This window comes from Somniosus microcephalus, chromosome 16 (genome assembly GCF_052327205.1).
Source record: "Somniosus microcephalus isolate GS21.2 chromosome 16, FLI_Smic_1.0, whole genome shotgun sequence".
In the NCBI taxonomy this organism is placed as follows: domain Eukaryota; kingdom Metazoa; phylum Chordata; class Chondrichthyes; order Squaliformes; family Somniosidae; genus Somniosus; species Somniosus microcephalus.
In genome coordinates this window covers 21,378,083-21,390,981 of record NC_141002.1, presented here as the reverse complement: position 1 = coordinate 21,390,981, position 12,899 = coordinate 21,378,083, and the positions used below count along the sequence as shown (strand labels likewise).

General features: G+C 45.0%; 1 protein-coding gene across 24 annotated transcripts in view; it reads right to left on the bottom strand.

Annotated features, from left to right (window-relative positions):
- The window catches only part of nrcama (neuronal cell adhesion molecule a), a 498,783-nt gene that overhangs the window by 118,247 nt on the left and 367,637 nt on the right, over positions 1–12,899 (bottom strand). For 18 of the 24 annotated variants that reach the window (XM_086008649.1, XM_086008662.1, XM_086008653.1 and 15 more), the window contains 3 exons: positions 9,037–9,205; positions 1,689–1,706; positions 710–815 (listed from right to left, as the gene is read on the bottom strand). In XM_086008649.1, coding sequence (XP_085864775.1) covers positions 710–815; positions 1,689–1,706; positions 9,037–9,130 — 218 coding nt within the window. In that variant the 5' untranslated portion in view covers positions 9,131–9,205. The remainder of the gene's footprint in view (positions 1–709; positions 816–1,688; positions 1,707–9,036; positions 9,206–12,899) is intronic. The other 6 variants (XM_086008659.1, XM_086008664.1, XM_086008665.1 and 3 more) reach the window with 1 other exon arrangement.

Here is a 12,899-nt window from a genome sequence, read left to right as displayed (position 1 = left end):
ATAAACAAAACAAAAGGCAAATGTCAAAATTCCTATACTTTGACTCCTCCCAATGCAAAGAAGAGGCAACATTCAATATTCAGCTATGTTATAAATTACCCAAGTACCAGAATTCACTCATCAACTACCTTGGGGAAAAAATACATAACCAGTATTAACTGCATCAATTGCAAAAGTAGAGTAGGAAATGCAGAACGAAAAAATCAGGTCACACATGTATCACAATAAAGAGTACTGCAAGATATGTTCAAGAAAATTTAGTCAACCAGGCTTCTTAAACAAAAAATGAGAAACCGAGGTAAGGGCCATGACCCATAAGTCAGGGTACTAAACAGTAAGATGGGATTAATCAGAAAATGGTCATTAAGCGATTCCAAGCTTGACTGAGAGTAAGGAGTTCCATAGAATGGACGTCCTGAGCAAAGATAAGTTACAATTGGAGATGGTGTGATGAGTCTTAATTTCAACAAGTTAAGAATGCAGCGAGGACAAACAATGTGCAGGATGGTGCTTTCAACTTAAAGACTTGACGTTTATACAGCACCTTCTCACACCGCTCAGAACATCTCTGGAGCCTGGAGGTGAGAGAGGCATCAAGGAACAATGTGACACATGTTGTGTGCGTCCATCAGTTCTTATTTCCCCTCAATCTGACTGAACATCTGTTGCTCCTCGAAGATATTTCATGAGCCTGATAACCAATACAAACCTGGGAGGTGGTTTCCCTTTCGCCTCACACTGGATTAGGATGTTATCCCTAGGGTCTATTATGTAATCCTTTGGAGACTGGTGGGTGATTGTAGGGGGCTGCGGCACTGGATTAGAAAGCAAAAAATAGAAAACCATAAAGGAAATGACATTCAAACATCAACGGCGCAATAATAGTTTAAAAAAACACTGTTCATACCAATTTGCCACATCATCAAGCAGAATCATTCAGGCTGCATGCAGCTTCTGTGCTGTACAGGAGACCTGCAGCAAAATCTTTCCATTAGCTTGTTCTTTTACCTCAGCCCCTTGTCTCTCTGATTCCTTGCAAGTACCTGGGTGTCCTAGGACACCTGCTCAATTGTTCAGGCAGCTGCAGTGGCCACCTTTCATCAAGCCCCAAACTGGGCTGGGGGTGGCAGAGGGACGGAAGAGTGAGTTGGGATCATGGCTTTGAGTCTGAGGTTTGCTTCGATGATGAAAGCTCACTGCAATTCTTAATTACCTCTTGAGAGACAGCAGCAAAGTGACTAAAATGGAGTTTTACTCCAAAAATCGGTTTATAATTTAGGCATTTCTTCGACAGGCGGTCAAAGAATGGACAGTACGGTTCAAAAACAGGACAGGCGGCAATCCAACAGGTGCCAATAATCATGTGATCAGTAAAGCAGGAACGCCAAACGCTCACAATCCCATTGGACTCCAATGCCAGTGGAGCCTCTAGCTAGATTCTGGCTGATTGGCTGAACAAATCCCAGTGGATGTCCAAACACGATTCCACAACAGAAGCAGTAAATTGCTGGAACACACCGTTTACACAATCACAGCAAAAACAAAGACCAACTCGTGCACACATGCAATGGACGCAGCACCCGGCAAAGGCTGGCACGGTGCTAAAACAGCAAACAAATACAATGCTTAAAACCAAAAGGAGCACACTTTGTAGCTTTCACCAAACACCTCACGTGACACAAACTTACGTTCGTCCAGAATTTTTGCTTTATTCCCCAGAATCAGCATTGAGAGAGTAAATAGGACAGGATTATAAAGAGGGGGGGGGGAAAAAAACACAATGTAAGTATGAAGAAAGTTGTCACCTCACACTTACTGTACAACACATGCCAATTATTTTGCATATGGTTTGGTTCCCAATAACGGTTCACTCGCATGGAAGTGGGCAGGTTGACCAACACTGCCATACTTAGGAGGAGTCTCACTATTTCATAATCTCCTGCCTGAGGATCTGGATTTCATGCGAAGGGAAAGAACTGAAGGGAAAAGAAGATAACTTCCTGGAAATGGCAGACAAGCTCACGGCCGCCTGGAATTAAACCGCTCCCCAAAAACCTTGTGTCTTTTTACAAGAGTCGGACGACAAGAGAAAATCCTTGTGTTTTGTCTGCTGTTAGCAGAGTTGTTTTGCTACTCATAATTCTGTACAAGGTTTTGGTTACCCGAGTCTGTGCCCAAACCCCCCATCACCCAGCTAAGACTAATCACAAAGCTAAACCCACCTCCTACAAACTCTGTGCCACAGCCCACCAAGCTCTCTCTACATTGTCCCATCAAACATTCCAGGGCAGGTACAGCATGGGTAAGATTATTTTTATTATTTGTTCCTGGGATGTGGGTGTCGCTGGCAAGGCCAGCATTTATTGCCCATCCCTAGATGCCCTTGAGAAGGTGGTTGTGAGCTGCCTTCTTGAACCGCTGCAGTCCGTAGAAACATAGAAGATAGGAGCAGGAGTAGGCCATTCGGCCCCTCGAGCCTGTTCCGCCATTCAATGAGATCATGGCTGATCATCCAAATTCAGTACCCGGTCCCTGCTTTCTCCCCATACCCCTTGATCCCTTTAGCCATAAGAAATATATCCAACTCTTCTTGAATATATTTAATGAATTGGCCTCTACTGCCTTCTGTGGTAGAGAATTCCACAGGTTCACCACTCTTTGGGTGAAGAAATTCATCCTCATATCTGTCCTAAATGGCCTACCCCTTATCCTTAGACTGTGACCCCTGGTTCTGGACTCCCCGACCATCGGGAACACCCTCCCTGCATCTAGTCTGTTCAGTCCTATCAGAATTTTGTAAGTTTCAATGAGATCCCCTCTCATTCTACTAAACTCCAGCGAGTACAAGCCCAATCGACCCAATCTCTCCTCATACGTCATTCCTGCCATCCCAGGTATCAGCCTGGTGAATCTTCGCTGAACTCCTTCCATGGCAAGAACATCCTTCCTCAGATAAGGCGACCAAAACTGCACACATTCCTCAAGACGTGGTCTCACCAAGGCCCTGTATAACTGCAGCAAGACATCCTTATTCCTGTACTCAAACCCTCTCGCTACGAAGGCCAACATACCATTTGCCTTCTTAACCACCTGCTGCACCTGCATGCTTACCTTCAGCGACTGGTGCACAAGGACACCCAGGTCTCGTTGCACTTCCCCTTCTCCCAATCTATTACCATTCAGATAATAATCTGCCTTCCTGTTTTTGCCACCAAAGTGGACAACCTCACATTTATCCACGTTATATTGCATCTGCCATGCTTTTGCCCAATCACCCAACCTGTCCAAATCATCCTGGAGTTTTTCAGCATCCTCCTCACAGCACACACGCCCACCCAGCTTTGTGTCATCTGCAAATTTGGAGATATTACATTTAGTTCCCTTGTCTAGATCAATATATATTGTGAATAGTTGGGGTCCAAGGACCGATCCCTGCGGTACCCCACTAATCACTGCCTGCCACTCGGAAAAAGACCCATTTATTCCAACTCTTTGCTTTCTGTCTGCCAACCAGTTCTCTATCCAAGTCAATACCTTGCCCCCAATCCCATGTGCCTTAACTGCCATGTGGTGAAGGTACTCCCACAGTGCTGTTAGGTAGGGAGTTCCAGGATTTTGACCCAGCAACGATTAAGGAATGGCGATATACTTCCAAGTTAGGATAGTGTTGGAGGAGAACTTGGAGGTGGTGGTGTTTCCATGCGCCTGCTGCCCTTGTCCTTCTAGGTGGAAGAGGTCACGGGTTTGGGAGGTGCTGCAGAAGAAGCCTTGGCGAGTTGTTGCAGTGCATCTTGTAGATGGTACACACTGCAGCCACAGTGCGCCGGTGGTGGAGGGAGTGAATGTTTAAGGTGGTGGATGGAGTGCCAATCAAGTGGGCTGCTTCGTCCTGGATGGTGTCGAGCTTCTTGAATGTTGTTGGAGCTGCACTCATCCAGGCAAGTGGAGAGTATTCCATCACACTCCTGACTTGTGCCTTGTACATGGTGGAAAGGCTTTGGGGAGTCAGGAGGTGAGACACTTGCCGCAGAATACCTAGCCTGATTTTTGTGGACAGGCCATACCTGGGCAGTTTTCCACATTGTCGGATAGATGCCAGTGTTATAGCTGTACTGGAACAGCTTGACTAGAAGCGCGGCTAGTTCTGGAGCATAAGTCTTCAGCACGACAGCCTGGATGTTGTTGGGGTCCAAAGCCTTTGCTGTATCCAGTGCACTCAGCCTTTTCTTGATATCACGTGGAGTGAATCAAATTGGCTGAAGACTGCTTCTGTGGTGGTGGGGACCTCAGGAGGAGGTCGATATGGATCATCTACTTGGCACTTCTGGCTGAAGATGGTTGCAAACGCTTCAGCTTTGTCTTTTGCACTCACATGCTGGGCTCCACCATCGAGGATGGGGATATTCATGGAGCCTCCCCCGCCCGTTAGTTGTTTAAAGGTCTACCACCATTCACAACTGGATGTGGCAGGACTGCAGAGCTTTGATCTGATCCGTTGATTGTGGGATCGCTCAGCTCTGTCTATAGCATGCTGCTTCCGCTTTTTAGCATGCATGTAGTTCTATGTTGCAGCTTCCCCAGGTTGGCATTGCATTTTTAGGTACACCTGGTGCTGCTCCTGGCATGCTCTTCTACACTCCTTATTAAACCAGGGTTGGTCCCCTGGCTTGATGGTAATGGTAGAGTGAGGGATATGCCGGGCCATGAGGTTACAGATTGTGGTGGAATACAATTCTGCTGCTGCTGATGGCCCACAGTGCCTCATGGATGCCCAGTTTTGAGCTGTTAGATCTGTTTTGAATCTATCCCATTTAGCTCGGTGGTAGTGCCACACAACACAATGGAGGGTGTCCTCAGTGTGAAGATGGGACTTCGTCTCCACAATGACTGTGCAGTGGTCACTGCTACCAATGCTGTCATGGACAGATACATCTGCGACAGGTAGATTGGTGAGGACGAGGTCAAGTAGGTTTTTCCCTCATGTTGGCTCTCTCTCCACCTGTCGTAGGCCCAATCTGTCAGCTATATCCTTCAGGACTCTGCCAGCTCGGTCAGTAGTGGTGCTACCAAGCCACTCTTGGTGATGGATATTGAAGTCCCCACCCAGAGTACACTCTGTGCCCATGCTACTCTCAGTGCTTCTTTCAAGTGGTGTTCAACATGGAGGAGTACTGATTCATTAGTTGAGGGAGGGCAGTAGGTGGTAATCAGCAGGCGGTTTCCTTGCCCATACTTGACCTGAAGCCATGAGACTTCCTGGCATCTGGAGTCAATGTTGATGACTCCCAGGACCACTCCCTCCCGACTGTATACCACTGTGCCACCACCCCGGTGGGTCTGTCCTGCCAGTGGGATAGGGTATACCTAGGGATGGTGATGGAGGAGTTTGGGACATTGGCTGAAAGGTATGATTCTGTGAGTATAACTATGTCAGGCTGTTGCTTGACTAGTCTGTGGGACAACTCTCCCAATTTTGGCACAAGTCCCCAGATGTTGGTGAAGAGGACTTTGCAGGGTTGACTGGGCTGCGTGTGCCTTTGTTGTGTCCGTAGCCGGTGCGAAGGCTGAAGCCGGGTGGTCCATCTGGTTTTATTCTTATTGACCCAGAACTTCGGGTCTCCATGGGTGAGTACGCACAGGGTACTCACCCGTAAGCCCAATGGAAGTGCTGGTTTCCTGCATGCACTACGCATGCGCGGGAAACCGGCACTTCCGTTCCGCTGAAAGAAGGGGTTCAGAGTTCGAACGCGTGCGCGGGAGAGGCTGCGCGTGCGCATCGAACTTACTTTAAAAAAAATTTTTTTTACAGGTTTTCCCGGGAGGGTAAGTCTGCAGAAGTTACACATTTAAAAAGCAGGCGTAAGGTCTGCTTTTTACAAGGTAAGTGGTGAGTTAATTCAAATTAAAACTTTTTTTCCACAGGTTTATTATTTTGAAATACTTTAAAGCAAGGTAAGTTTATTTTTAGCCCCGTTAGAAAATAAAATTATTTTTTTCAAAAATTCAAATTAGTTGATTAAAAGTTATTTCATGTAATTTATAGTTTATTTTAAAAATGTGATATTTAAAAAAAAAATTATTTTAAGATTTAGTGATGTTTTGGGGCCCGTAGTATTTATAAGTTAACTTATGAATGGGCATTCCCTGCTCTGATAGCCTCTCCGTGGCCCACGTGATCCCAGGGGACGCATCTAACGAACTGCGCCCCTGGAATACGCAAGCACTGCGCGCCAGCAGTTGGAGCAGGCCCAGGATCGGAATTCCACGGGGGCCCACAGCTCAATGGCGCGCAAGGTAAGTGCAGGTCGGGGGCTTACACCCGCGGGAAGCCTCCGACCCGAATTTCTGGGCCATTGTTTTACAAAGTAATGTTTCCTCTACACTGTCCCATCAAACACTCACTCCCAGGGCAGGTACAGCATGGGTTAGAAACAAAGTAAAGCTCCCTCCACACTGTCCCATCAAATAGTCACAGGGCAGGTATATGACTATGCGATAATTTATGTACAAATTTATTTTTGTTGAAAAAGGCAAAATCAGTTTTCCAACAGACCTGAAGCACATTACTTCACACAGTTACAGAAATTCTGTCACTTTCTATTTGTCTGTAATCAAAGCCACCCATTTCTTTTCAATGACTCCACGCCCCCCAGCTTCTCAACAGCTGCTTTGACAGATGACACACAGCCCCGCTTTAATTGCTAAACATAATGCATTTGGGACAAAAAAAATGCTGTTCACTTAGTTGCCTGTAAATAATTAACATCATCCATCACAGAATCTTCCATCACACTCCCATACCTCAGGAAATTGTCTGAATAGCTCTTGTGTTAAATGAAGTAAAACTCAGCAGTAAATCCCCTCCCTTTGTAAATTAGGAAAAATCGTCAATCAAATTAACCAAACCAGATTGTTTTTCACTTCAAAGGCTTTAAGGTTTAAGTCACATATTTTCTTTCCTTCCTATAAATTCTAATAAATTAGCTGCCCACCTTAGTGCTGACTGCGCCTTTTAATACATATACAGTAATTCGATCTGCACACATTCAGAGGAATGATTCTAGTCTCAGTCCAGTTGCCGCACAGCACAAAACCACCTTTAATTTGCTCATCTCACTCAGGGAGGTCACGGGATGATTCGAATGAGAGACAGAAAGATGTCACACCGATACAGTAAGGTTCTCAGGTTAGGGCTCAGGCACATTCATGGGACAGAGAAGAGGGAGCTTGCGTCTGCATCTTAAATGTGCTGTACCTTGCTCCATCGTACTCTTCAGACCTTCCATGGCCTCATCCACCCTAGTCTACCTCTGCCATCTTCACTAGCACTACGGCCCAGCATGCACTGCCTGCTCACCCAACTCTGGTCTACAATGATCCTCTCTTCCCACCGATCCATACTGTAAACTGCTTCATCTTCCAACCACTCTGCTCACCTTCAAAAGCCTCAATAATTGGTATTTCAGGTCACTACCCTTCACTACTGCCTGCTCTGTGTTCACTGATTCCTGTGCAAAGCACTCTGGGACATTTTGTTGATGTGAATGGCAACTATATGTTACGTTTCATGCTGACAAGGGTGACGGTAATGGAAAGTGATCCATTCACCAACATTAACAACCCTCACCCCGAGGAACATAAATTTTGTAGGAAAAAAAGCACTCTTCTAAAACAATAATTTTTGCATTTTGATGGAGAAACACTCAGGCGGTCCTCAAAGGGGTATAATTTGGTGCTTAGCTACCTTCCTGAAGCCTGTGAAGTGCAATAGATTTAATTGTGATGCACAATTGTTCAAGAGCTTCTCAGAAGAGCAGAACTTAACCTGTGGCAGTTTAAAAAAAAGCTATCCTTCTCTCCTGTAAGCACTGACTGTTGCAGCCCTCCAAAACCTCGTCCAAGTGATTATTCTTAACATGCCAACGTTGGCTATTCCACCTCAGAGATCTTCACTGATGACTCCAATAATGTCATCGCCCAGTGTTAAAAGGTGCCCACTTTTCCAACAGGGGTCAATGTGTGGTGGTCAGGAGTGCAAACCGTGGGAAATTTTCCTCTCCCTAGTCCAGGATCGCAGAGGCCAGCTGCTAAGATGAGATAACTCAGCGTAAAACCCAGATTAAACCTGAAGGGCCAGACTTTGCTGGAGAGGAGCATCTCGCTGCGTGCCCAGTTATTTAGACTTGTCCCTGCACATTTAGGTTTTCAAATTTTTCCAACAAAGTTGCTGGGAGTGTGAACTGATAATGGTGCAGTGAGGGAAACGGGGCATCGAGGACCTTGGTGAACAACGGGACAAACAGTCCATCTCCTTAACCAATTAAGACTAAAGGATTGAGAAATAAATAGAAGGACTGAGAAGGAGGGTGAATTAGAGTGGCTGAATTAAATGACAAATCAGGTAGAGAGAGAAATAAAAAGAGGGAAAGAGAGATTGGATTAAGCGAGAGAGAATAAAAAAACAGAAAGGAAAGTCAGAAAAAAAATTAAAAATTAAAAATTTAAAATGTGACTTTTTTAAATCTCCTAAAACAATTCACAACCTGAAGGAATGAACCTTCACACTTTTAATTGTAAACTTTCTGGGCAAGAGAGGTCGACTGGCAGTTATTAACAGTTACCATGTCGGTGAAAGGGTACTTAGGCTGACAATTACTGGACTTTGCTTTCTGTGGCGAGTTTAATGGGCAATTAATGTGCAAATGCAGCAAATTCATAAAAATCACAGGAAAATGTTTTTGCGAATCTAACGGTGCAAATTGGCTAGCAATTGTGGCAATTCACAATTCACAGGGTATCTGTTCCACGCCACAATTTGCTGGCCGATTTGCACATTAATAACGGTGTGCGTTGTTCAGACGCTGGTATTATTTCAGCAAAGTCTGACCCGAGCACGTTCTGTTTTGTGTGACAGTATTATCCTGGAGGGGTGCATTGAGCCACTAAACCATAGGGGGAGCTGTTCCATGAAGGTCTAGTTACATATTGCCAATGAGACGTTAAGAACGATAATTAATGGATTGGATTTTCACTCACGATCAAGGGGTACGTCCAATGCTGCACTCAGGTGGATCAAAAGGAGAATAAATGAAGCGCTCCCGCATGTTCGGCTTGTCTTCCTTCCTGGCATTTTCCAGACTCGAAGAGCAGGACTGCTGGAAATCAGCGCCTCCTCGACCCTGGAATTCTGCCGATCCACGAAAAGCTGAAATGATAAGAAGTGACATATTATGACCGACATTATATTATGAGCAACATTATATTATGACTGTTGCATGAAAAGATCATTGGCCGTGCTAGGGGCGGAATACTGTCAAGTAAATAGTTTTTCTCAGTCACTTAGTTAGTTTGTGCTCTGAATATAAAAATAAGCAGGAGTGTTCAGGCACATCCAAAGTGGAATCAGTTTGGTTATTAAAGAACAGGATATAAGTACTATCAGGTTGTGTTTTGGGATAAATAGATCTGATCCATTATTAAAACACCAAGCACGGTGCCAGCCTTGGCTCAGTGGGTGGCACTCTCGCCTCTGAGCCAGAAGGTTCTAGGTTCAAGGCCCACTCCAGAGACTTGACCACAGAAGGCTGGCACTTCAGTGCAGTGCTGAGAGAGAAAATGCTGCACTGTCTGAGGCGCAGTCTTTCAGATGATACATTAAACATGACCTCAGGATGTTCCAAAGTGCTTTACAGCCAATGGAGTAATTTTGAAGTGTAGTCACTGTTGTAACATAGGAAACATGGCAACCACTTTATGCACAGCAAGCTCCCACAAACAGCAAACTGATAATGACCAGATAATTTGTTTTAGTGATGTTGGTTGAAGGATAAACATTGGCCAGGACACCGGGGAGAACTCCCCTGCTCTTCTTTGAATAGCGCCATGGGAGTTTTTACATCTGCCTGAGAGGGAAGATGGGGCCTCGGTTTAACGCCTCATTCAAAGGACGACACCTCCGACAATGCAACACTCCCTCAGCACTGCATTGCAGTGTTGATCCAGATTTTGTGCTCACGTTTCTGGAGTGGGACTTGAACCTATGACCTTCTGACTCAGAGGCAAGAGGGCTACCAACGATATAGGTAAAAAATGGGATGAGGTCCTAAAAGCTGAATATAGGGAGGTAAATTAAAAAATAGGACCTCAAAGGTATTAATCTCAGGATTGCTACCAGTGCCACATGCTAGTCAGAGTAGAAATAGAAGGATATTTCAGATGAATACGTGGCTAGAGGAATGGTGCAAGGGGAGGGATTCAAATTCCTGGGACATTGGAACCGGTTCTGGGGGAGGTGGAACCAGTTCAAACTGGACTATTTGCACCTGGGCGGGACTGGGACCGATGTCCTAGGGGGAGTTTTTGCTAGTGCTGTTGGGGAGGGTTTAAACTAAAATGGCAGGGGGTTGAGAACCTGTGTAGGGAGACAGAGGAAAGGGAAGCAAGGATAGAAACAAAAGACAGGAAGGAGAAAAGCAAAACTGGAAGGCAAAGAAATCAAGGGTGTATGTCAAACAGGGCTACAGTAAATAATAATTCTAAACGGACTAAGAGTGGTAAAAAAACAAGCCTGAAGGCTTTGTGTCTTAATGCGAGGAGCATTCATAATAAGGTGGATGAATTAGCTGCGCAAATAGAGGTAAACGGATATGATGTAATTGGAATTACATGGCTCCAGGGTGGCCAAGGCTGGGAATTCTACATCCAGGGGTATTCGATGTTCAGGAAGGACAGGCAAAAAGGAAAAGGAGGTGGGGTAGCATTGCTGGTTAAAGAGATTAACACAACAGTAAGGAAGGATATTAGCTCTGATGATGTGGAATCTGTATGGGCAGAGCTGAGAAATACCAAGGTGCAGAAAATGTTAGTGGGAGTTGTATACAGACCCCCAAACAGTAATGCTGAGGTTGGGGATGGCATTAAATGGGAAATTAGAGATGCGTGCAATAAGGGCATAGCAGTTATCATGGGTGACTTTAATCTACATATAGATTGGGCTAACCAAATAAGTAACAATACTGTGGAGGAGGAATTCCTAGAGTGTATACGGGATGGTTTCCTGGACCAATATGTCGAGGAACCAACTAGAGATCAGGCCATCTTAGACTGGGTATTATGTAATGAGAAAGGATTAATTAGCAATGTTGTTGTGCGAGGCCCCTTGGGGAGGAGCGATCATAATATGATCGAATTCTTCATTAAGATGGAGCGTGAAGTAGTTGACTCAGAGACGAGGGACCTGAATTTAAATAAAGGAAACTACAATGGTATGAGGCGCGAGTTGACTAGGATGGATTGGAGAACGTTGCTTAAAGGGTTGATCGTGGATAGGCAATGACAAACATTTAAAGATCACATGGATGAACTACAGAATTTGTTCATCCCTGTTTGGCATAAAAATAAAACAAAAAAGCTGACTCAACCGTGGCTAACAAGGGAAATTAGGGCTAGCATAAGATCCAAGGAGAGGACATATAAATTGGCCAGAAAAAGCAGCAAACCTGAGGATTGGGAGCAGTTTAGGATTCAGCATAGGAGGACAAAGGGATTAATTAAGAGGGGGAAAATAGAATATGAGTGTAAGCTTTCAGGGAACATAAAAACTGACTGTAAAAGCTTCTATAGATATGTGAAGAGAAAAAGATTGGTGAAGTCAAGCATAGGTCCCTTGCATTCAGAATCAGGGAATTTATAATGGGGAACAAAGAAATGGCAGACCAATTAAATACATACTTTGGTTCTGTCTTCACAAAGGAGGACACAAATAACTGTCCAGAGATGTCAGGGAACATAGGGTCTAATGAGAGGGAGGAATTGAATGCAATCAGTATTTGTAGGGAAATGGCGTTAGGGAAATTGATGGCATTGCAGGCCGATAAATCCCCAGGGCCTGATAGTCTACATCCTAGGGTACTTACGGAAGTGGCCCTAGAAATAGTAGATGCATTGCTGATCATCTTCAAAAATTCAATAGACTCTGGAATAGCTCCCATGGATTGGAGGGTAGCTAATGTAACCCCACTATTTAAAAAAGGTGGTAGAGAGAAAACGGGGAATTATAGGCCGGTAAGCCTGACATCGGTAGTGGGGAAAATGCAAGAGTCCATTATAAAAGATGTAATAGCAGAGCACTTGGAAAACAGTGACAGGATCGGACAAAGTCAACATGGATTTACAAAAGGTAAATCATGCTTGACTAATCCACTGGAATTTTTTGAGGATGCAACTGGTAGAATAGATAAGGGGGAACCAGTGGATGTGGTGTATTTGGACTTTCAGAAGGCTTTCGATAAGGTCCCGCATAAGAGATTGGCGTGCAAAGTTAAAGCACATGGGATTGGGGGTAAGGTACTGACTTGGATAGAGAACTGGTTGGCAGACAGGAAGCAAAGAGTTGGAATAAACGAGTCTTTTTCCGAGTGGCAGGCAGTGACTAGTGGGGTACCGCAGGGATTGGTGCTAGGACCCCAGTTATTCGCAATATAGATGAATGATCTAGACGAGGGAACTAGATGTAATATCTCCAGGTTTGCAGATGACACAAAGCTGGGTGGGCGTGTGTGCTGTGATGAGGATGCAGAGCAACTCGAGTATGATTTGGACAGTTTGGGTGATTGGGCAGATGCATTGCAGATGCAGTATAATGTGGATAAATGCGAGGTTATCCACTTTGGTGGCAAAAACAGGAAGACAGATTATTATCTGAACGGCAATAGATTGGGAGAATGGGAAGTGCAATGAGACCTGGGTGTCCTTGTGCACCAGTCGCTGAAGGTAAGCATGCAGGTGCAGCAGGCGGTTAAGAATGCCAATGGTATGTTGTCCTTCATAGTGAGAAGATTCGAGTACAGGAGCAAGGATGTCTTGCTGCAGTTGTACAGGGCCTTGGTGAGACCACACCT